The 26,566-nt window shown below is 34.5% G+C and overlaps 1 protein-coding gene across 1 annotated transcript in view; it reads left to right on the top strand.

Moving 5' to 3' along the window:
• Malrd1 (MAM and LDL receptor class A domain containing 1) overlaps positions 1-26,566 on the top strand; it is a 610,752-nt gene that overhangs the window by 318,966 nt on the left and 265,220 nt on the right. Inside the window, exons 27-28 of the mRNA XM_078024684.1 lie at positions 13,576-13,821; positions 15,347-15,504. Of these exons, the coding sequence (XP_077880810.1) occupies positions 13,576-13,821; positions 15,347-15,504 (404 nt within the window). The remainder of the gene's footprint in view (positions 1-13,575; positions 13,822-15,346; positions 15,505-26,566) is intronic.

Here is a 26,566-nt window from a genome sequence, read left to right as displayed (position 1 = left end):
CTTCTTCTCTACTAAACTCCCTGTGACAGAGCAATGTGCCTGGCATAAAAGTGATGGTCAGCTTTTCATCACTGTGACTAAAGCGCTTGATGACAAGAACAACTTAGAGAAAGAGAACGTTAATTTTGGCTCAAGTTTCAGAGCTCTCAGTCCATGTTCAGCTGACTCCAATCCATAGCCATCATGGCAGAAGGGTGTAGAGGGGAAAAGCTGTTCAACTCCTGACAGCCAGGAGGCTTTGGGGGGGGTGGGGTGGATAAAGTCCCCAAGGGGCATGCCCAGAGTGACCTCCTCCTCCAGCCATATCCCATCTGCCTGCCACAATCCATTCAAATGATTAATCCACTGATGAGATTGGAGCCCTCATGATCCAATCATGTCACCTTTGAACCTTACAGCACTGCCTAATGTGTGAACTTCTGAGTGGTCATTCCTGATCCCAACCATAACATAAAGGAATAAATGAAATAATGACATGAAAACTCTTTGTATTTTTTTTGTCTTTTTGAAAATTTTGATTCTACTAGCTTCAATTTATTATTTTTAATGTGTTCTTTATGTTATTGAAGATCTGTGGGAGAAATTTCTTTCCAATATTGTGTCTCCTAAGCAAATGGTATGACTTTATCATCTTGCCACCTTCTTATAGTACTCTCAGAGTAATTTTGTGCCTATTTATTATCTCTGCAAGACCATTTTTATGTTCTAAAGTTATATTTAGATTCAGTATACTAGTAGTCCCATACTGATTCAATGAATTGATCAATTTGCCTCTTGGATTCTTATGAAAAATAAATAAAACATAGAAATAGTATATAAAAATAGTAATAAAATTTGTCTGTGTCAGTTTCTCTTAAATTATGTTTATCTGTTTTTTTTTAAATATGTATAAGCTTTTCAGGTGTTAAATTAAGACACAGAACCACTTGCCCTCAATTCTGGAGGCTGAAGCTGGCCAGATGAAATATTTGACGACTCTAGCAAAACTGACTTCATATCCATCAATCCTCCCTCTCCGTTGGGAGAGTCTCCATGACATAGCAGGCACAGGGCTCCTATGTTCATGCAGGTTGCTGTTCATTCAGGGTTAACCAGGGCCCTTCCAAAAGTCTCTTTGTTATTGTTCTCCCTCCAAACAAATGGGACAGTCATACTCTTCTCATTGTTATGCTGAGAGTTATCAGTGGGCACAGCAATATAAACAGGAGGATGGTGTCCAGCTGAAGATGAGAATAGGACATGAAGCTTTTCCCTGGAATATTTTAGATTGAGATGAGTTTATCAGATTAGCTAATTAATAATATGAATTTGTTGTCCAGTCCTAAAAAGCATGGTAATAAATATTTGGTGTCATGTACCTCATACAGTGACTTTGATGATTATATGACATGTACTGTAAACTCACCCAGAAAGCCCAGAAGAATAAACATTCAATAGGTTTTTGCTACTTTCTTTTTATTTATTCATTTTAAAATATTTTATTACTTGTTGATGGATATTTATTTATTTATTTACTGATGGTGCTGAGAATCAAACCCAGTGCCTCACATGTGCTAGACAAGTGCCTATCACTGAGACACAATCCCAGCCCTCTTTTTTATTTTTGATAAATAGTAATACAGTTAGGTATTTTGAAGTCAGACGCATACTGTACATTATAGCTTTGGAAATTTTACTTACTTTAGTTTTCTTGTCTTTACTTTCATCATTTGAAAATGAAGATACCTAACATTCTTGACAGTGGTTATAAGAATCAGAGATAATATTTTTAAGATAATTTTTAGTTCTAGCATAAGAGATACCACATAGGAAGTGATTAATAAATAGTTATTATATCTAAATAAATACTTATATTTTAAAAATATTAATGATTATATTAGTAGTTATTATGAATTTTACTATTTACTTTAAAATTACTGTTTTGTTGCCTTTAAATATGTTTTAGTCATATTCACATAAATATATGAAATAATTTATACATATGTATAACATACATATATTCAGTAAATGTGCACTGTATAATATATATGTACTAAGTATGTGTACATACACACACACACACACACACACACACACACACAAATATTGAAAAACAGTTTTTCCCTAGTTAGATGATAAACATTTTATGGAAAGGGATTCCATGTTCTAATCCTGTTATAGGAATTTTGTACCACTTGCTATGAATTATGTATACAAAGGCACAAATATCTGCACTGAAATAAATTCAAGCAGAGTTTATTCTAATTAATTTTAGAATATACAAACAGAAGTGGCATTTATACATATAAATACTATGGTTTTATTTTTTCCTACTAATAAGATTTAGCTTAAATTCTTTATTTTCCCTTTTGTATTAGGTAATTTTCTCAGTATGATTACATAGAATTCATTTTATCTGCCTCCCCTATTATAGAATCATTATATGAAGACATTATTAAATTGGGATTGTGACTGTAGAATTTTATGGACATAATAAGAAAAACTTTGCTTAAACTATTGGAAAAGTATATTTTGAAGAAACTGAATAGCTGCTGTCAATGTTGAAAACAATAGAAAACCCACACACACACCCCACCAATGTTGGTCATTTTTACTATAGTAGATAGGTTACAGGTCATTGCTTCTCTGTTGAGCCGTCATCTTGGTATCTTTAATCCAGTGCTTCCCCAATCCCTGTCATCCTTGTCTAACAACCAAAGTGCTGATGTATCATTCATTCCACCAACTGCAAGCTGCCGTTATGTACTTCCTGGCCAGAGCCTCTCCCTTGATTCATTCAGCTCATACATTTGTTCATTCATTCATTTTGTTCTTGTTGTTCATCCAGCAAATATGCAGTGAATACTTTCTAAATACAAGCTGGTTTCTATCACTCACAGACTTACAGACTAGTGACAGTTATTCTGCAAATAGCCATGCAAACAAGAATAGCACTAATCTTATTAAAGTCCTGTGAAGAAGTACTTGGTGCTATCAAGTGGATAATAGAGGGATCAGAGCAAGCAAGGCTTCTTCAGAGAAGTGGCAGCTGAGCTGAAGTGTGCAAGAATTTCAAAGAAAATCTTGGAGGCAGGTGTCTCAGAATATTGAAAAGTGTCTGTGGGTTGGAGGGGCTGCAAGAAGGCCAGTTTTGTCTCTGGTGGGGAGTCCAGGCTAAGAGACTGTGATATGTGAGTAACCCACAGACTTTGAATTGATTCTATGTCATGGTAATGAATTTGATTTTTACCCTAATTGTGATAGGAAGGAAGCCATTAAAGACTTTGAAGCTTGGTGGTGATCTAATTAGGATTTCAAAGCCATCAATCTGTTGACCAAGGACAGGAATTGCAGGAGGGCAAGAATGGACACAGAAAAACCAATTAGGAAGCTCTTTATTAGTTAAGGTGAGAGATGGTTATCCCTTGAAGTCCCTTAAGAGAAGTGGATGATTTAAGAGATATTTAGGAAGTAAAATAGGAAGGTTGTTGGTGAACGGCTGAATAAGGGGGAGAAACAGGTAACGAGGATAACTATTGAGGTTCTCTTCAGTTCTCTTTTATCACTACTCATGACTGCTCCATTGCTCTACCTTTTGATACAGGTATCCCACTCTAAATTTAGTATAGATCCTAGACATTTTCAAATAGCATGTCATTTCTTAAATCCCCTTTTCTCAACTAAAGCAGATTCTTTCTTAACTTCATTATTCCCTCCACAGCCATTTAGAGTGGGGTGTTCTGTCTTCCACTCCTCACAAACCATGACGTCCAGAAAATCATCCAGCCTTCCTTCCACCTTTTCTTTGCCCTAGAATGAGCCCCTGGCAAAACATCATTCTAACTTCACTTTATTACTTTTTACAAAAAACAAATGTCTAGTTAATACCCACGCAATTTCTATGGCTTCTTCTCTGCATATGTTCTTATTTCCAAAGAAATTATTAATGTCTTGTGTATCTTTTCGGAGACTTTTTAATAAGTATACCTGTGTGTGTGTGTGTGTGTGTGTGTGTGTGTGTGTGTGTGTAGAGGGAGAGAGAGTGTGTGTTCCTCTTTTTCTGTGTATATAAATACAAACATCATTCTCTCCTTTATATCTTTCATTTCCACTCAAAAACTCTTAACCATTCTTCATTCCAAATGCCATAGGAAATTTCAGGCACATCAAGGCTTACAATAAACAACAACAAAAAAGCGAAACCCTACAGAACTAGAAAAAGAGAGGGAGAATTTTACTTAATATTAGATTACTGAAAACCATACAAAAGGAAATGTTGACAAATTTGATTCCACAAAACAGAAAATATAATTTTGCTAAAATGATTTAGATCTTAAGATTTATCCTCAGATCATACTTCAAGCTCCAGCTTGTTTCACAGCAGCTGCTCTGTTTGTGATACTGAAGGTGAAACCAGTTCTCCTGGAAAACTCAATGCCTCTATCAGGCTTACAGAAACACTATGAGATACTATTATGTTTCATGTTTATTGCCAGAAAAAAAGGAATTTTGCTGGAGTTTCTTCATGTTCTCCTAGATAGTTTAACATTTCAGAAAATGGTGATTTTTAGTGACCAGTCTCATTATCTTACCTGTGTGAATATAGGAAACTAAGAAAGTTAGTGAGAACAAATCATTCACAACAAGGTGTCAGAAAGTTTCTCCAAATTAGAATCATTAAGGAACATTTGTTTTTCCAGGTATCTCTGGATTTTTAATTACAATGCTCTTCCACTGTAGAATCAGATTCAATTTTATGTTAACATATGATATAAAGATTTCCTAAATGCTAGGAATTAAAATTGGATACTTTTTAAAATGAATAAGTCATTGCTTCTGAAAAGATCTTTTAAAATGACTATCAGTGGTCACTTGGTCATGTAAATTTTGTCATGTTGATGGAGATGTTAGAAAGGACTCTGATTATTTGAATTGATATTATTTGGGATGAAGAAGGTAGAAGTTATAGGAACATTATTTGGAAGAACTTTCAATTTGTTTTTGGTTGGGAGCTAAGCCTAGGGCCAGTAAACATTGTCAGGAAACAGAAACACAGAAACCCACTGTGCATGAACCAGAGTCTTGGGCCACTGCAATTGCAAGCCAGGTGGGAACCATATTAGAGTTTACGCTGCCTTTGTGGCCCAAAGCTTTCTTTTCTGGCCGAGGTTTACATCCATGTTTTCCTTTATTTATTTATTTATTACAATCATAATTCTTCCTTCTGCCTCCCCCCACCCTCACCCTCCAGTTCTTTAAGGCTACTATCATCACTATTTTTTGGAATTTCTTTTTTGAGTATTAGTTCTTTCCATGTTAGCATTCTAACACTACTTGCTATTACTAAAGTAGGACCCACAGTACCTTCATTTTTAAAACTTTTGCTGCAAATTACTAAGAAGAAGAAAATGAAGAAAATTTTACGTCACAAATATGAAAACTTTTAAAACATTTCAACATCTCTCAATCCCATGATTGACCTATGTCAAGAGAATAACCAGGAAAGAATGATCAATTGGTTTCATTTCATTATGTAGAGAGTATACCATTCTATCTAACTCTGTTGTCACATAAATGAAATTGCACAGTGAGAAAAAGAAAAGCATCCTTTGACATCCAGCACCTGGACTAGTACAATGAATGAAGCCTTGATGTTGCTATAAACTGGCCTGACATGCATGGCTAGTGTTTTGTGTTCTGTTGAAAAATGAACAATTTCCCAGGACCTCATCATCAAACAAATATATCTTCAGACCATAATGCCTCGAGATAAAAACAAGATCATTTTGTGAGTATGTTTAAAGATAGGCCACACATGAACATTATCTCAGCTAAAAGCAAGACCAAGAGAATCGCTACCCTGATCCATGAGTGAAAGGTACTTCTGACTAATACAACTCTAGCCTGTTCTGATTTTTCCCTTTTTAGCTAAAATTTATTAAGATAAGCAATTATAATATGGTCCCTGCTTCCTCATATACCTAATCCAGAGCAAACCTCCATCTCCTTGGATTTATCTTGAAATAGCCTAACCAAAGCTACATTCCTGTAGCAAGTTGTATTAAAATCCTTTAACTGAAATGTTCCACAATTCCCCAAGGTGTGTGTTTCCATTGCTGCAACAAGTAATAAACCCAGCTCATTCAAATATACATTTGGATGTCTTTGGATGAAAGGCAATAAGAAAGAAAATGGGGTCAGGATTGTACAGTACCTGTGGGTCATTTTAAGAACAACTCTAAGTAGGTTGGGATGTTTTTGGAGGTTTTACTTTTGCTTCTTTTATTTATTTATTTTAGTTTATATTTTAAAAGTGAATGACAGTGGAATGCATTATAATTCTTATTTTTTAAATTTTTTACATTTTTAATAACTTTTTAAAAATTGAAATAGTTCAAATTCACAGAAAAGTTCGAAGAACTATAAGAAAGTTTATGCATACAATTCACACAGATTCACAAATTATCATTTGTCCATTTGTTTTGTACAAAATCTGACTTTTTCTGAATTATTTCAGAGTAAGGTGGAGGTATAATCATGCATTTTAATTCTAAATAATTCAGTTTCCTACGGTGAAGGACATTCACTTACATGTAATACTCATCAAATTAAGAAGTATAGCATTAAAATATCAAATATTATTATATCATTATCTTATACACCATTTTCATTTTACCATTGTCCTGAGAATCTCTTATTTTTATTTTTTTTAACTGGGATTAAACCCAGAGATGCTCCCCAACTCCCTTTTTTTTTTTTTAAATTGTGTTTTGAGAGAGGGTCTCAGTAAGTTGCTGAGGCCGGGCTTGAACTTTCAATCCTCCAGCCTCAGGCTTTCAAGTTGCTGGGATCTTTAGGTATGTACCACTATGCCTGGCAAGGGAATATCGTTGTAATTTCTTTTTGTTTTATTTTAACCTCATTCAGGATCCTGTCTAAGATGATACACCATACTATTGGCCCACCATGTGTTCTGCATCCTCAAATTCAACTGTGAATCAATTAGCACTTGAAAAAAAGTTTTGTTGCTAGTGACTTATACTATTTAGGTAGGCTAATGATGGTTGCACCTGCACTGAAGAGGTATAGACTATTCCTTCTAGATTGTTATTTCATAAATAATATAAACAACTATTTATATGACATTTGCAATATCTTGGGTATCATAAGGAATCAATAGATGATTTAAAGTATAAAAGAGAATGTGCATAGATTATATGCAAATACTACACTTTATATATGAGATCTGAGCATCCATAAATTTTGGTATCTAGGATATCCATCGATACCAAGTGATAACCACATTTAGTTCTTATGTGCCTTTATATTTCTTTAATTTTAAATGATGGCTCAGTCATTCTCTTTTTTAACCTTGATATCTTTGGAAAGGATGAGGCTTTCATTTTGTAGAATATCTTTCAATTTGTGTTTGTTAATTTCTCCTTATAATTAGAGCCAATTTATGTATTTTGGTGAAAATGCTGCTGCGTACTTCCTTGACTTAAAATGGGTTGATATACGCTATTAAACTGATCCACTGATCTGTCTCTCCATTAATCAATATCATATCATCTTAATCATTGTAGCTTTATAATATATCCTGACATCAGGTAAAGTAAATTGGTTAACTCTTCAGCTGATTTAGGAGCTCTTAATTTCTATATACATTTTAGAATCATTTTGCAAATTTCCAAAAAAGCACCCTAAAATTTGACTAGAATTACATCAAAATGATAGACAACTTTAAGGAGAATTGAATTTGAAACAATTATTACTTGAATGATGTACAAACCTGATATAGAATCTTTACTTATTTGGGGGTTTTTATTTTTATTTGTAAATGTTTTCTAGTTTTCAGTGTATAAAGACTTGGCATGCATTTTGTTATGTTCTATACTTAGAATTCTATACCTAGAAATTTATATTTTGGTACGCTATTTTAAAACCTTTTTGTTTTCTAAATTTCAGATTCTAGTTTATTGCTAGCATTCATAAATAATTAATCGTTGTATGGTGATGATATATAGACTTGCTGCACTTAGTACTAGGAGCTTTTTGTAGATTTTGTGGAATTGTAAATTAATACATTGAGCTTATTTATAATAGCTGTATTAAGTTTTTTTTGATAATTCTTTTAGCTCTATCACATTTATATTCTTTTTTTCTTCATTTTAACTGAAAAGAAATCTATATATCTATCATTTACAGTCATTTAAAATATGTATACATTGTAGAATGGCTGAATTGAATCTGTCAATATGTGCATTACTTCATATACATTTCATGTTTTGAGAACACTGGAAATATACTATTCTTAATGATTTTCAAGCATACAGTGTATTAACTACAATCATCACAATGTACTATAGATCTGAATCTATTCCTTCTAACTTAAATTTTATCTTTTGACCAGCATCTCCCAACCTCACCACCCCGCTGAATCCCTGTCATATCTACATTTGCTTCTATTAGATATTTTTTCTCCTGGTTATAGATCATATTTCCTGATATTTTACAGATTTTGAATTCTGTATTGCTGAGTCCTGCAGTTTGGTACATTCTTTCAAACATGATGAAATTTGTACTGGAAGGCATTTAACTTGCTTGCAGTTCTGTTTTGTCCTTTTGAAATTTGTTTTTAACTTTTTTTTCCCAAGGTAGGTTTAGAATAGAAATCAGGAAATATATTTTTCTATAAAGTTCCAGAGTGATTTGTTTTCTTACAGGCTGCATAATCTTGGTTGCAACTGTTCAGCTCTGCCTAATCTAAAAAGTAGCCATACTCTAATATGCAAACCTGTGCTGTGGGCATGACTCGGTCTTAATAAAATTCTATTAACTTAAACAAGTGCTGGGCTGAATGTGACCTTGGCATTGCAGTTTTCCAATCCATAATCTAAAGAATATTTCATTCTAGAGCTACTTGGACCCATTATTAGCATGTATTATTTCTAGAGTTACTGTTGAACGTCCTGTGTATTTACCAAGGACTATTCATGGTGGCTGGAAGAAACTCAAAGAGGTCTGGCTTTCTGTGAACACCAGAAACATTTTAGCTCACAGCTCCTAGTTATTATTCTCTTGGAAATTATTTTTTTTCTTCATTTGGGAACTCTGCCCTACACACATGCAATTGGAATGCAGTCAAAGGCTTGAGCACATCTCTGGATTTCTTCCTCTACACAGCTCCTTTTTCTCTACCACCCTGCCTTGTAAATTCAAGCTGTCCCAGTCTCTGTCTCCTCTATTTGCTAAAAACTGTTTTATTCTTGGCTTTCTCTTTTAGATCTTCAATCTGGAAAGTGCCTCTAAGCAAATGCCTGGGGTGATGATAGGCTCTGGTTTTGAGTCCTTTCTCTAGGGGATCACAGTCCTGTGCTTCCTGTTGTTCATTGTTGGAAAACAATTGTTTAATGTATTTTGCCCCAGGTTTCAGTTGCTTTTGCCTGGAGGATAATTTCATACCATCTTACTCCCTCACAGCTGGAAACAGAAGTTACCTCATTATTTGTATGGTTTTCTGTCTTTTCTTTGGCTAGTAAGCTCCCCCAGATGCCAGCTCTTCAAATATTTTTTTTTATCCTAAATCTATTTTTTTTTTTGCATTTTCTTAATTTTGGGCCTGGGTACTCCTCCCCCACCCCCACCCTAGGCTCATCTTGGACTTTTTTTTTTCCCCTCAGCACAAAAGTGACCATCTTTTCAAGAAGACTTTGTTCTTTATAAGGAGGGATCCTATGTAAACATTGTAGGGTATCAGGCAGATGTGCTTCTTTATTAATTAATGGGCCACAGAGCATGAGGTTAAGGGCACAGAGATCTGCTAGGAAAGCAGGGTAATAGAATCATACAAAACAAAATAATGGCCTTGACGAAAATATAGCAGTAGATGTATTCTAATGGTAGGGTTGACAATCGACAGAATTTGCTAAAGATTACATGTAACTTGTGAGATTTTAAAAGTTTACATATGATAACTTTATTTTCTAGGGCTTTGTGGTCATCAACAGATGTGAACTGAGCTCACATCCAAAATTTGGTTGGATGTTGAAATTGATAACATCATATACACTCCAAGAAGACTTGAAATGTTTTAAAATGGGAATTTAGGGGAGAGTAAGATTATTATCAAACATGACCCAAAATAACTTGAGCTGAGATAGAAGAGAGGAGCTGGCTAAGAGTTTTATGGTGGGGTAGACTGGGGTGAAAGTTTCTCCTTATAGGTGGGGGGATAATGGGTTTGAACTTGCTTCTAAAGTAGATAGCTCTTAGAAATTCTAATCTGATTTGCCATACCTGAGGCACAAAGGGGGAGAAAAAGGGTAAAACTTAGAGTATGTCAGCAGTTAAGTCAAACAGCAAAAAGTAATTAATTAATTAAAAAAACAAGGTTCATTTCTGCACAATGTTCCTTACAAGATTTTTTTTTCTCTAAGTTGCTCAAAATACAAAGTTGCCATTCCCAGAGATGATGAAGAATGTTAAAGTTTGGGAAGGAAGAATCAGTGTTTAGATTAAGTCTGTTGTTTCAGATGACTTTACGATATACATTGATATACATTTCGGTTTATATAATTGTATAAATTATATAAATATAAATTTATATAAATTTATATCAATGTATATATAAATTTATGTCAATGTATCTATAAACTTATATACATTGATATAAATTTACGCATTGGTAGGAAATTTCAGTTTATAAAAGAGAACAAATTATAACAAAGTGGTCTCTGCCTAACATAAGCAATTAAAAAAATCAAAACTGCACAATTTCATAAGAATTTTAATAACAGAATCACTTAAAGATAGATGCCCTACTCTTAGTTGGCGTCTCTCTCTCTCTCTCTCTCTCTCTCTCTCTCTCTCTCTCTCTCTTTCTCTCTTTCTCTGTCTCTCTTTAACAAAGTCATGAAAAATAATTTGTAAGCAGGTAAAAATATAATTTGATAATTTCCTTTGGCATCTACCCCAAATTATTATTGTTTGTTATTTTATGACAGAAGTGATTTTTTATTAATGTAGAGAACATGTTCAAATTTAGATTTCTGTAGTATTTAAATTATTATATGTTTTACTCATGTAACTATTTTTGCTCTTAAAGTGTAAAACTTGTTTACTATCCTAAGATATTAGGTGTATTGACTTGTGTCTTATGTCAGAATTCGTGATATATTTCTTTTAAAAACATGTCCAAATTTTTTTCTTTTTGATTTTGGAAGAACTGGTTGTGGCTTAATTCAGTCACTTTAGAGAAAAGCATCATAAGAGTCAGTTTTGTTTTGTATCTTCAAACAAATTGAAATTGACAGAATCAATAAAAATGACAACTTGTATAAAATTAAATGATCTAGTAATGTTTTTCAGGTTCTCAACAGTTCCTTTAGAAATGATGCAACTGGTGGCCAACCCCACCTTTACACCTTTTATTAAATCAATGGCTTTGAATATTAAGTCAGAGGATAAGAGACCTGGTTCTCAGTCACAGTTCTAATTTGGAAAAATCCAGGAGTCATTTAGTTTATAAAATGCTGAGTTTTCTCATTTACAAATGAGAGAGTTGATGTAAATGACTTCCATTTCTGTGTAGGTTGAAAATGCTTTAATGTTAGGATTCTAAGTCAAGAGTGTAATTGAAGCATTAGAAGTCTTTTTGTCTTACCTTCAATCTACTAAAATGAACCATGCATCTAAATAAAAAGTTTAATCCCATACTGCTAAAAGGATAATATTAGCAATTAACCCAGACAGAAAAAGTTTTGTTAGAGAATGCAGAGTTGAAACTTATTTTCAAAGTATTTGCAAGAGGAAAGACCATTTAATCATGCAATTAATAAGCAGTCTAGGAAATTCAAGGAGTAGAACACATTTTCTTTCCAGCAGTTTCTATATGAAACTCCACTACTCTTCTACTTCTTTCCTCTTGGCCATCTGTTGTTGAAAATTTGAGGCTGATTCAGGACAGAAGAACTTCTGTATGAGGTTGTGTTAGTCAGCTTTCTGCGACTACAACAAATACCTGAGATAATCAACTTATAAAGAGGAAAGGTTTATTTTGTCTCAAAGTTTTAGAGGTTTCAGTCCATGATTGATTGGTCCCTTTGCTTTAAGGCCTAAGGTGAGGTAGTATCTTATAGCAGAATGGAGTGGTGTAGGAAAAGTACACAATGTGAAAGAGGAGGGAAGAGAGGAAGGGAGGAAGGGAAGAAGGGAGGTGGAGGGAGGGACCAAAGTTCCACTGTCTCTATTAAAGTCATGCCTTCTGTGATATAAAGACCTCCCACTGTATCCTGACTCTGAAAGTTTTCACCACCTTCCAATAGCACAATCCTGGGAACAAGCCTCCAAAGCATGGGCCTCTAGAGCAGATTTCAGATCCAAATTATAGCAGAGGTTTTACCAGAGAACTTCCCAGACCATCCTAAAATAAACCCCTGAAATGTTACCACCTCTGAACCACACCAGCTGTCAATCACCAGGCAACTTGCCTCTAGTCCTGGGAGTCACCACTTTAGAAGTAAATCAAGGAGTGGTATTATCAGCTCCTCTCCCTTCCTGGTGGGGAAAACAGGAAGAACATTTCTGATTCTGTGCTTACAGAGATCAAATGTGTAGCTAAAATCTCAAGTTGGAAAAGTTTCTGAACCTTTCCTTCTGAAATGTTGCTCTTCATCATGATTATGTTCTATTGTAATATTAGAACAGTATAATCACAATACCTTGAAAGTTCGTGTTGAACTGCTCTTACTCAAAGCACTTTATTTCACTCATTCATTTATTTATCACCCACTATGTATGGTCCAGTCAACATTCTAGGCACTGATCTCATAGATAGTAGTCTCTTTAGTTAACTCAACTTCTCTAGGATTTTGCTTCTCTCTTTCCTTCTGTCTCTCTTATTAGACAAGGAAACTAAAGTTCATCAAGTACCAGTATGAACCAAGTCATGTAACTAATAAATATCAGCATTAGAGTTCAAACTCAGTCTTCAAAAGCATGATTCTTTCTGTTACATTTTTGTTAAGAGGTATCTATGGCTGGCATTGCTTTGCAGGGAAATTGCTTCTAAAATTCCAAACAGCTGACCAATAAATATGCATTTTAAAGAAAAATCTGTTGGAAGTCGTGCATTAGCTATATATTCATGGTGCTGCTTCTGAGGATGTATCTTGTATATGTTTGGCTTCTGAGAAATATTGATGTGAATGGATGCTAGAATGTACTTCCAAATTCCCCATAATGCATGAGCTCTTTAGCACCTTAAAGATTTTGTTTCAGGGTAAAAAATGGAAGGTTTAACTTTGACTTTCAGATATAATTAATATTTTTAAATGCAGCTTTGGGAGTTTTGGGGTATTTTCCTGGATCGATAAAGTGATACTTCAAAAACTTTTTCACTTGTAAATGATCCTTGTGAGTAATCTTTAGGCCAAAACTCTGGAGCAGATTAGAAGAGAGAGAGAAGCGGGGTCAGGTACCTTGAATTCTTAAAAACACCATATTCATATATTATAATGACACTACTTTGTCTTGTACCTCACTTGAATGTGCCTGGAGTATTCCATTACTCTTTTTCCATTTTTCTCTTTTTAGGTTACTGCCCATATGGCTATCGGGAATGTCGGAATGGTAAATGCTACAGAGCAGAGCAAAACTGTGATTTTGCCGATGATTGTGGAGATAATACTGATGAGAATGAATGTGGTGGCTCTTGTACTTTTGAAAGAGGCTGGTGTGGCTGGCAGAACTCCCTGGCTGAAAACTTTGATTGGGTTTTGGGGATTGGCTCTCATCAAAGTCTCCGACCTCCCAAAGACCACACACTTGGAAATGAAAATGGTAGGTGATTAGGTTGTTAAGGTTGCCCCGATCATATCTACAGGGTACATCTCCTGTCTTCCCTGAGAGCAAGACAATCACAGTGACACTTGCCAGTGCTTTTGTTTCCTGTGGCCACTGTGAAATAGGGAATGGCCATGAAACTGGGTGTCTTAAACGAGAGGCATTTATTGTCTCACATTGCTGAGAGCTGGAAGCCCAAGATCAAGCTGTCGGCAGAGTTGTTTCCTTCTGAAGGTTCTCAAGGAGAATCATTTCCTCCATACCTCTCTCCTTGACTCTGACAGATTTAAATGTTCCTTGCTTATAAATGACGGTTGCTTCTGTGTTTTCATTTGATGCATGTGTTTTCCTCTGCCCCAATTCCTCCTTGTTATTACCGTGCAATCATATTAGATTAGGGTCTACCCTGATAGCCTCATCTTTACTTCATCATCAGCAAAGATCCCATTTCTCTTTATGAGGACAAGGGTTAGGGCTTAGCAATGGGATGGGAGTTACAATTTTACCCACAACAGTGAATTGCCAAAATCTAATATCAATCGCTGTTTTGATAGATAGTTAGGTGATAAGCTAGGCTATCATTAGATATCACTCCTAAATGGCAGGCACTTGTCGAAAATAACCCTGAATTCTAACACTCATTTGATCATCAGCAAGTCACTTAGTTTTCAGAATCTCAGAGTCTTCATTTGGAGTTCATGAATTTTTCACTGTGTAGCTAGCAAAGGTTGTGCAGATCACGTGAGATGATGTATATAAGGAGAAAGGTCTTTGCAACCTGTCGAGAGACTGTGAAAATGTAACTACAAAGCCACGTATGTTAAGAATGTTGGGTGCGGATTATTTTTGAAATAAATCTCAGTCTTGTTGCTCAAGGAGCAAACAACATGAGCCAAATCCCAAACTAGGGGATGCCACAAAATTGTGAAAAGATGTTTAAATATTGGTATTCCATAGGTCTGTTTTAAAAAATCAACTAAGCCAGGCTTACCAAGTCAGAGCATAGAAGACGTAAATCCCATTCAAACACTCAGTTCTCCATACATGAAATTTTGTTTAATACACAAGAATAAATTTAATCCCTTTCCTCTCATTTTGCATATCAAAATTCTCAGTTTTTTATTTACACACTGATCAAGTGACTGAATATTTGAAAGTGCATGATATTCCCTTATTTAGATTTCACAGGGAACTGTGGCACTGTTTTATAATAACTGGATAGCTGAAGGAGTCCATTAAACGATTTCTATAACTGTCTTGTTGATCTGATGGCATAAATATCCTGTCAGATCAGTTAATCTGCATACTGTGAGGCACTTCACTAAAAGCACAGACAGTTGGAAATTGTCCTGTCAGTGAGCAAGGGACAAGGCCATTAGATTTATTCTCTGTTTCAAATGGAAATGCTATTGGCAGCTCAGATCTTATGAAATGTAATTAAAAACCCTAACTAAGATGGAGAAACTAAAATAATCCCCTCATTGTTATTTCCATCCTATGTGAATCCTATCCTTGTTTCTAGGGCACTTCATGTATCTAGAGGCTACTCCAGTGGGACTTCGGGGTGACAAAGCCCACTTCAAGAGTGCTGTATGGCAAGAATCCAGCAGTGCCTGCACCATGAGCTTCTGGTATTTCATATCTGCAAAAGCCACGGGGTCCATTCAGGTTCTCATTAAGGTAGGATCTCAACTGGAGAAGCCTCTGAGTTTGGTGAGGTTCCTGAAGGCAGCACATAGCCCGAGGGAGGGAATAAGCATCCTTTCATCTCCAAAAGCTACTCCTGTGGCCCAGATGCTCTGAGGTTTGGTAGACTGGGGCATGGGAACCAGCTTTGAGTTCATCATCATGCCTTGTGAATCCAAGAGATTCCCTTTGTGCTAATAATTAACCTTTCTTTCTATTAAGTTTCCTTCCCTATATTTTTTTTCCAAAAAAAAAAAAAAAAGATTATTTGTCTATCTGATAGGAGAGCAACTAAACGTTTTTTTTTCTCCTCCATGAGTAATCATTAAGGGAACTAATAATAGCCATTCTGGTTCTAAGCACACTGTGCAAAGGCTGAATGGCTCAGAATAATCAAGGTATGATTACATTGAACTGCTTATTAACTGTGACACACTAATGCATTTTCTTACTGAGGATTAATTGGATGTTTCCGTCAGAGCTTTAATTTAGTATAACAAAGTGACCGTGTTCGGGGAACAAAATAACAGTCAATATTAATATTAATGAGACCTGGTTCAAATACCTTTACTCTTTAAACAAGTTAAAACAGCAACAAAATCCAGGTATATGGGTCTATGCATTTATTTCAAGAATCTAGTTGGAATTGCAACAAACCTTATTTTAAAACATACTGTAGTGGCCACTGCTATTTTGTCACACATGAGATTAAGGTGAAGTGCCCCAACACTGATGGCAGTGGCCTGACCCAAATGCCAAAGAATCATGTCTGTTCATGTATCTGAATAGCTCACAGGTGCATAGTTCATGTTTTATTGAAACCTGAACTGACTTTATAACCTAGGACTCTTCTAGAGCTATGCAGAAAAGCCAGCCAAGTAAGACACACACAGCAAATAATCACAGCAACTTATTCTTATGGCTTCAATATGGAAACTTACTAAAACATAAAACTTCACATTCTCGCAGGAGAATTTCATCAGCTTTCTTCTAAATGTGATACTTGGTTACGTGGCATGCACTGTGTGTGGGGGGGATTTGGTAGTGCTCTGTGGAGTTTGATTCTATCATTTGCTTCCTTCATATTTGCTTTTCAACAGTCTTACAATTTAGGAACAAACTTTATATTAGTATAAAATATAGAAATTAAGCCATTTTGAGATATTAATATCAAGGCACGTAGAACTCCTATGTTTCCTCTGACTGATTTCTGTGAAAATTCAACTATGTTTTTCAACACACATAAAAGAACATATGCTTATTTTCAACGTATATGCATATTTTGGAGCTGGGGTGTGGCTCCATGACAGAATGGTTGCCTAGCATGGACGAGGTCCAGGTTTTTATCCTCAGCACAGCAAAATCAATCAATCAGTTATGTTTACACTCATATAATCACATGGATTGTGAAGGACAAAAATCTTCCATTACATGCACTGAATTTATAGCCATGAGTTTTAGGAAAATCATTTTATTTTGGTAACATGATACCTATTTTTAATCATCATTACAGAGGCTTCTTTCTGTGTGGAACCCCATATTGGATTTTACCTTGCTCTTGAGTTTGAAAGTATCTTATCCATAGGACAAATCCAACAGGGGCAGGAATTCTGCTTTACTCTTCATCTTTGAACATATTTCCAGTTTATGGGTATGCTCCCTCTGTCTCAATGTTCCCTGCTTATCAAGATGGTCCCTTTCTGTGTTAGCCCCACACCAAGTCCAGCACAGTCTGGAACATTTAGCCTCTTTCAAAATCTTCCTTGACCACCTTTTGTCTACTACCATGATCTTTCATTTTCAAAGCATTCCCCATAGCTCTGGGAATGATTACAGCTCAATGGTTGGTAAATCATTCTATTTAAACAAATGAATTGCAAAATCTTGAGAGCAGGGCCACTGAAGTTTTAGTTTTTGCCTTCCTTCTCAGGTCTTTGCTCAATGAAGCAACAAGGTGGTGCCTTCTAGAGGCCCTTGTTAAGAGTTGCCTGTCATGGAATGGCTATGATGTATTATATGCATGGTCTTCGAGTCTGATTTGAAGAATTTGTAATCAAAAATCTTAAATATATGCATGCAAGTAGACATAAAGGCATGCAGCAATTGAACAACAATTTAATGGTAGCATAATTAATATGGGGTGGTCTTGATTACAGATCACAGCAATTATACATAGTAGCAGATACCATTTATTGAACATCAGACCCATATTGTTTCATTTCAATCTTGGCACAACCCTCTGAGTTAATGTGAGTCCCATTTTAATAAAGGACTAATGGAATCTCCCAGAAATAACCTAAGGACCTGATGACTCACTCTGTTAGTGACAGAGTGGGAATTTGAATTTAGGTGCGTGTGCACACAAAACTCACATGCTTACTTCCTCACCTCCATATCCAAGTCCACACTCTAACAATGAAATGGAGATTGTATTTTACTGAGACTTATATGTAGTGCCTTCAGTAATTCTCTAGAAAAATGAAATAAATATTATTCTTAGAATGGAGAGATATGCTACTTATACTATTCCAGTAATAATGAGTGAATCAGGAAAACCTCAGAACCAAAAAGCCATTTCTTTAGAGAACATTTAGTGAAAATCAGCACTATTTTACAGGTTGCATATTTTATATTTTTCCTCCTGTATTTCTTGCTGTCAGTCAAATGACAGATACTTTTTATTAAAGAGATGCAATTGAAACAATGTAATATTTGTATGGAGAAACTGATATTGTTTTTCTTTCCTTTGATGTATGCTTTAATTATAAATGGGGAAAATAATACGGTACTTTGAAATGTTTTCAAGAGTAAGAACAAATTTTTAAAATACAGTTAAGGTTTTATGACATCAGATAATTAAACAGGTTAGTTTTTCCTCACTAGTTGCTTATGCCAACCCAAATCCTTTATGAATGGGAGTCAATGGGAAGTGGTTAATCTTCATTTTATGGGTCAGCTAAGTGAGGCTAATCAAGGTTAAGTAGTAAGTCTAAGTTCAAAAGTAAGTGTGTGAGCTAGGACTTTAACTCAAGTGTTCTGAAGTTAAGATTGAAATGCCACACAATCAGTTTGGTTTCTGTCTCTCAGTGGATGATGTTTAAATGTTGTTTATCTGGAATAAGTAGATAGCAGCCTTTTCTGGATTCAGGAAGAATTTATTTTTAATATAACTATGTTCACTTTTGATAAGTTTTTATTTTTACCTACGTTTGAACTCATCCACATTCAGTATTACATTTCTCATTTAATTTAAATGCATTACTTTTCAGGCCACTGAAGATTTAAAATAAAAATAAAACAAGTATTTTGGAATAGAAGAAGGGTTCCACAGCACAAAAGTTAACTTGGTTTAGAAATATATTTAATCTTACTCCCAGAATTTTACTTATTTTTCTACTTACCTGATTTCTGATGGGGTTAAATAAGGACAAATAACATGCAGATGTGAGCATACCAAAATAATTTTTGAGGAATTTTAAAATTTGCTTTGTGTTTGACAGTTTATTTTTTTAGTTAAAAGTCTATCTAGCCTCATCAAGAAACAAAAGATCTTTGCATCTTTTCAGCTAGCCATTTGAATAAAATACAGGGACACCTGCTATCTGAGGAATATTACCCTCCTTTGGAAGTACTCCATCTGTAATAAACTGTTGATATTTTAATCAAGATGACTGCATGCTTTGGGGAATTTAAATATATTTAATTGAAGGCATTCAGGACTATCCATTATGTAGTCATGATAGAACACATAATATATTCAAGCCAGAAGTGGAGAAAAATAATGTATTTCAGGAGAGCTCTCCTGATAGAGCAAGTTAGTTATGCTAAGAGGCCATAATTAAATTAGTTCATTGTTTTATCTTGCTTAGTGTTACAGAATATTTTAGAGCTGGTGGGGTTGGTTTCTTCAAAATAAATCTAATCTGAGCTATTCATTTTACAGAAGATGGAAATAAGAGTAAGAGGTTATATTTCTTACCTCCATGCATGTATATTTTAAGAAAAAATTAGGATATGAATAGGAATTTTCTACCTTCTAATTTAGGGCTCTAAATTGAGATCCTGGAAATTTTATCTAATCATTGTCATATTCAAGATGGAAATATAGTCTCCCTAGTCATGTGTTTGTATCTATGGATTAAACCAACCATGGGTCAAAACATTAAAATAAAATTGTATCTATACTAACTGTATGCACACTTTTTTGGTCATTATTCCCTAAGCAATATGGTATAACAATGACTTCCATAGCATGTACATTGTTAGAGATGATTTAGGGTATGTGAGAGGATGAATTTAGATATATGCAAATACTCCTCCATTTTATATGAGGGACTTGAATATCCATGGATCTTGGTATTCTCGGAGGCTCTGGAACCAATCCCCTGTGGATACTGAGAGGTGACTGTTATAGATTTTGTTAAGATGACCATAGAAAAGGTCAAATGATTAAACAACAGGCTAGTTTCCATTTCTTACTTAGAAGACGTGTACATGCTGAAAAACTCCTAAATGTAGCAAACAGTGAGTCTTAGTTGGACACAGGAGTCTAATGACTTAAAGATAAGAGCTCTCTAATCTTTCACCCTCAAATACTCACCTCCATTCATGCTCACTATGACCCCCATGTGAGATCTACAACTAATTGATAATAATACGTGTGAGTAACTATTACAGTACATTGGAGAGATTTTTAAAAAAATCTTTTAGCCTTTTTTTGATTTCCTTCAACTCACTGAATATCTAATGTTATTTCAGGCAAATTATTGCCATTTGATTCATTATTCAAAGAATGAAAATATCTGCATGGGAAAAATCAGTTTTGCAAAGAGCAACATGGATTTTGGACAATATATCAACTAAAGTAAATTTTTAGTGCCAGATTTAATTATCCTTTTAAGAATTGTTTCTGGGGCTGAGGATGTGGCTCAAGCCGTAGCACGCTCGCCTGGCATGCATGCGGCCCAGGTTCGATCCTCAGCACCGCATACAAACAAAGATGTTGTGTCTACCAAAAACTAAAAAAAAAAATAGACATAAAATTCTCTCTCTTTCTCTCTCACTCACTCTCTCTTAAAAAAAAAAGGAATTGTTTCTGTACCTTAACAATCTGATCTGATAGTTTGGGATGTAGAATAGTATTAAACTTGACCAAATGAGTAGATAAAAAGGTGACCTTTGCATTTCAGGCTACATTCATATCCCATATAAAGTACGCAGAGTTTACATAATCACCATGAGATCACAATGCCCTGCTTTATATATTTTTAAAAATTATTTTCCCATGTCCTTTACCTTTCACAGAGTCTTCACTGCTACCAAGCAGAACTCTGAAGCCTTACCACGAAGTCTCTTTTGTCAAAAAGAAAATATTCTGCTAAGATGTAATGCTTTAGTTTAATTAATCCCAGGAGTTTTTTGCTTTACAAGAAAATCATATGGTTAGTTCTAGGGAATATTCTCACTACTATTGCTCTTGCTTTATTTCTACTTTACCTGTGCTACAACTACTCTGGCACCAATTTGTACTTACTGACTCATTTTTCCATAGAATGTGCTGTCTCTTTGCCCATATTAACTCATTTAATCTTCAAAATCAACTTTCAAGGGAAACACTTTTTTCCCCCAACTTTGCTAACCATGAAATTGAAGTCCAGGTCACATAAAACTGTATAATCAGGAATAAAAGTCAATTCTTTCCCAAATATCTATGATCTTAACAATTACAATCAACCTCTGCCCTTAGAATGTAAAACATGCTGATACCTGGGAGGCCAAGATATGACTGTTCATCAAAGTTCTCCAGGGGCTCTGTAATCCTACAAGTGAGATTTCCTTCTCAAAAATATTAATTAATCCACAGACCTGTTTCACACATGTTAAAAGAGGAAAGGTACAACTTTGTATCCATCAGCTTCTGCAGTTATATTTTGTTTTCTTTATTAAATTTTTAGTTGACAATTAGTTATTATAAATATTTGTAAGACATATAAGTGTGATATTTCAGTACATGTGGATACTGTATGCTAGCCAACTCAGGATATTTAGGGTATCCATCCTCTCAAAACTCTGTTTTGTTCTGATTAGAGTATTTGTTTTCTGTCCTAGCTTGTCTTCTAGTATTAGAATCTGTTTATCTAGATCATTCTCCATCATATCCAATATAATTTCAAAAAAAAATGAAGTTGCATTTAACAGCTACAGGTTAATGTTGATGAGGAAAGAATGAACTAAAAAACAGTTAAATGAATAATAATTATCAAAATATTTTTATAATCCCATTTCTTAAAATTGGGAGTGTGACTTAGTTACATAGCAAGACCTACTGAAGATGAAGCACTTACCATTATGTTAAAGAAGTGAAAAAATAACAACTATTTTTTTGTGATATTCACAGTACTGTAATGTGATATTAAAACATCTACTACTGCTATTGGTGAGACAGTCATTGGTACTGGTACTATCCATGATTTGTTTCCCATAGCCACAAATTAAATATCAAATTTTAGTTGAAGTTAGTAACAATAAAGATATCTTCCATCTATGTTACAACCTTCTTGAAAATCAATATTCTCTATATAAGGATCCTGGAGAACTTTTAATTTTGTAAGGGCATCTGTCTTATGTGGTCTATTTTATATTACATTTACTTACTAGGGGCTACCAGAATGAAAGAAGGGAAGAGAAGAGAATGGTCAGCAGGTACAAAATAGCACTTAAGGGAGGTAAGTTCTAGTGTTCCATTGCATAGCAAGGTGACTATAGTTAGCAATATTGTATTATACATTTAAAAAGAACTAGAGAGAACATTCTAAATGTTCTCACCACAAAGAAATGATCCATATTTGAGGTGACAGATATGCTGACTACCTTCACTTCATCATTAAATAATGTATACCTACATTGAAACATCACACTGTGCCTGTAATGCAAGAAACTTGGGAGACCGAGGCAGGAGAATTGCAAGTTCAAAGCCAGCCTCAGTAACGTAGGGAAACCTTGTCTCGATTAAAAAGGATGGTGATGTAGCTTAGTGGTAAAGTATCCCTGTACCAAAAAATACACAATTTTTAAAAAATAAAAAAGGAAGACATACCACTTTACCCCATAAATATGTACAATTATTGTGGGTCAATTAAAAATATTTTTTATAATCAATGTGTCTTCTCTAGGTTTGTTTTCTTTTAAAAAAAACATGAAAAAGTAACTCAGCTTCCAAAGATTGAAACATATATTCCCTGAAGACAACATTCATTAGAACCAAGTGCAAAGCAGACAGGGTAAATGGGCTGAGGGTCTGCCACAGCCAAGAAGGACTTGAGCTGACCAGCATCAGGCCTGAAGCCAAGTAGAGTCAGCAGCTTTCAAACTCGCTGCTACTGGATTAATGTATGAAGAAATTTGTCACCCAGATTCAGTAGTGTCTCTTCAAATGCCATAAGTAATTGTAACCATTGATTTTTTTTATCTATCATAAAATCTGAGAGAAGGAAGAGAAACAAAGCAATAGTGTAGTTAAGTTTAATACCTAGTTTAAGGTGTAATCAGCCAGTTCTTTCTCATGGATGCTGTTCGTTTGTCCACAGAAAATTTGTAGGTACAATTGTCGTAAGCAGAATTGCTCTATATAGAAATCCTATATAGAATAAATCAGTTAAATTCAATTCAACTTTTGTTTGTTTACTGACAATATTTGTAAAACTATTCAAAACAAATATGTCATACTAAAATGTTCCTTTTTTCATTTCTCACTTTTCTGAGAAATTGCCTGAAAAATTTTTATAGTTTTCATCACTTGATCATAACTCCTTGCATGGTCTCATCAATTAAATTTTTAATGTTTACTCTATTTGTTTTCTATGGAGTTTGTAACACATGTCTCAAACAAAGTAGATTAGAATTGTTTATCCATGAGGGGATCATTCTGACTCGCATTACTACTCCAACGCTGCTATAAGGTTGGTGAACTGTTTATACCAATCATAAATCACAGAGGTGGAGTACAATGAAAATCCCTGAGGTTCTCCTTCATACATATTACCAAAATAAGCAATTAAAATGGCAAAATTCTTGCTATCTTAGCTTTGTAAGGGATGAAGAAACAAAGCTATTCTTTTATAATTTGGGTGAATTTCAATTAAAAGTTTAAAACATTTTTTAATAAAGAATAAATACTCATAAATTTATATTTCCTAGATTTGTGAGTGACTCTCTCTACATCTTCTATAGAAGTTGAGAATATTTTCATATAATCTATTAATTATGTTAACAAAGCTCATTGCTGTGGTTTCCCAGCTCATCACTGTGGATTATGTGAAAAGTCAAAATAGTTATGTCCTATTATTTATTTATTTATTTATATACTGGGGTTAGAACTCAGGTTCTTTACCACTGAGTCACATCACCAGTCCTTTTATTTTCTATTTTGAGATGGGATCCTTCTAAGTTGCTGAGGCTGGCTTCAAACGTATGATCCTCTTGCCTCACCTTCCTGGGATTACTAGCCAACTATCTATAATTTAAACTGCCTTCTAGCCAAAAGTCCTTTAATTTGGACAACTTTCCTCCACAGGTTCTGAGTTTCTAGCTCAATGCCAACTCTTCCCTTTGAGTCCTTTCATACATTCAATCATATTTTGTGAGCTCTTCTGAGTACTCTTTCTGCTCCCATGGAGCTTGAGAGTTTAGAATGGGCAAAAAAAAACATTAGTATGACACTGAGTCTTTCCTTCAAACACTAAGGAACTCTACCCTACTAACTAGAGTGGTTTTAAGTATTTAAAATGTCCTCTTTATGAGAAGGTGACTATGACTTCATGTGTTACATTCCTGGTACAGGACCTTCTCTGAGTTTCACAGTAGGACCAAATAAGTGGCAGTGTGTTCCCACACCACTGAGTCTTTGTCTTTAGTCATTACTGCCCTGTACAATGTCTGTCTAGGTAGAAGTTTTGTTCTCCAATGACCAGATGGCTTTCATGACACAAGACTGTCTTGAGGACTTTTCTATAGTCTAGTGCCTGGCACAGAGTAGATAGTATGTACATTTTTTAATTCATTGAAAGAATACCTGTACAGGCAGTACATAATTAAATGCCAACTGCATAGAACAAGCCATCTTATAGTCTCAAAATGCAAAAACTGTTAAAGTATTTGTGGACTTAAAGTGTATAGAGGAAATAAGAAACATTTAAAATGGATCTTGAATGACAAGTTGAATTTAGATAGAGGAAACAAGGAAGTATACTTAAAATGAGAGATGAAGAAAACTCTTAGATATGTTCAGTGAGCCCTAAATTTACCAGTTATCAGTGATTAAGTATATAATATTGCTAGTAATAAATTAATTAAGCATTTATTTTGCTCCTTAATAGATTGTATCATATTTGTATAAATAATACTATGAATCTGTTTTTGTTATTTAACACAGAATTGCTTACTTTTATTGTTTTATTTTGTAATTTTCAAAGGTTTGTGATGCATTAACTTTTCTTTAGCTTTAATTTGACTTCATATCCATATTTGTTGAATAACCTTTTCATGTAATGTATTTACACTAAATTGTAATTATCAATTTTACATGCAAATTAGCAATTGGTATAAAACTAGTAATAGCAATGTAATTAAATTTAAAACTAATTTAAAACATTTTTAAATAGTAAGAAAAACAATATAAAAATTAAATCCTTGAAGGTTATTTTAATGAGATTTCCATTTTTGCTACTAGATATTCATTCACAGGTTGACATTATTTTATTGGCAGGAATTGGTGTAATGACAAATTGAATGACTTGTAGGATCAAATAGTAAAGTATAAATTTTTACTTGAATTTTAATAGCCCAAGTTACACCAAAAGTCAGAGGATCACTCATAAATACCTTTGATAAGACAGTCAATAGCAGCCAATAGGCACACAAGGCCAACTTTTGTGATATAAAATCAAGATAGAGCAATTATTCTATCAAAGTCATCCGTTTGCCAACATGTTGTAGGACTTATGTTGCACACATTGTATGTACTTTTAATATCTCTGTGTCAATGTTTCTCTTCTGATCTCCAAGAAAACCCAGCAAGATCAATTTTGAGGAATAAGGGGATTAATGTCAAGCTTTGACAGAACACAATCCACTGTGATATCTAAGATTTTACTCTACTAATAACTAATTTTGTTCCAAGTTAGGAGGGAAGGCTCCAGCTGCTATGTGCCTCTCTCCAGGTCCCATCTGTGGTGTTCTGGGAACCCACTTTCTCTTGTGAGGGACATCATTCTTCATCTTTCCAGAGAACAAGCTTTTCAACTTCATGGCATCACTAGTCTTAGTATTTCTCTTAAAATATTTCTTATCAAGCAAATGTGACCATATATTATATGTATGCATTTATTTTCCATGCTCTTATCCAAAGCTTTTCCTTATCCATAGCCTTCTAAAATCAATGTATTTTCTGAAACCTGGAAAGACTCTGTTCTTCCTACCATCTCTTCCCCAACACACATACACAAATTCATATTCTCTCTCTTTCTCTCTCTCCCCCCCCCCAACCCCTTGGCATATTCAAATCCTGGACATCTTTCTAAACTCAACTTAAATACTCTCTATTATGGTGCTTTTTAACTCTCCATCACTATTTTGAAGGCATGATACAGTTACAGTCTATTTTGTCCCCCATGATGAGTGGCTTATTGTAGGCAATAAAATATTTCTTACAAAAACAATAAGACAGTCAACATATCTAAAGGAGGTTATATATAAATGAGAGAAAAGTATTTAGACATGTAATAAAAATAACTTATAAAGTAAAAGATTTATAGGGAAGTTTTAAATGAGAGCTGGCAATGGAATTACTTATACAGTCTGGAAAGAATCTAGGTTCTATATAAAAAGACTATTTTCATGGTGCTGATTTAAAGCCCTATATCATGGAGTGGTCAATATCACTCCCTCAAGAATGGAAAAATAAAAGCTGTTGAAAGTGGACTTGACTGAATTATTATTTCTTTTTATGAATTAGACCACCTATTTATGGATTTCTTTTATGGACCAGACCATATGTATT

This window comes from Ictidomys tridecemlineatus, chromosome 10, assembly GCF_052094955.1.
Source record: "Ictidomys tridecemlineatus isolate mIctTri1 chromosome 10, mIctTri1.hap1, whole genome shotgun sequence".
In the NCBI taxonomy this organism is placed as follows: domain Eukaryota; kingdom Metazoa; phylum Chordata; class Mammalia; order Rodentia; family Sciuridae; genus Ictidomys; species Ictidomys tridecemlineatus.
This window is presented reverse-complemented; position numbering and strand designations above follow the sequence as displayed.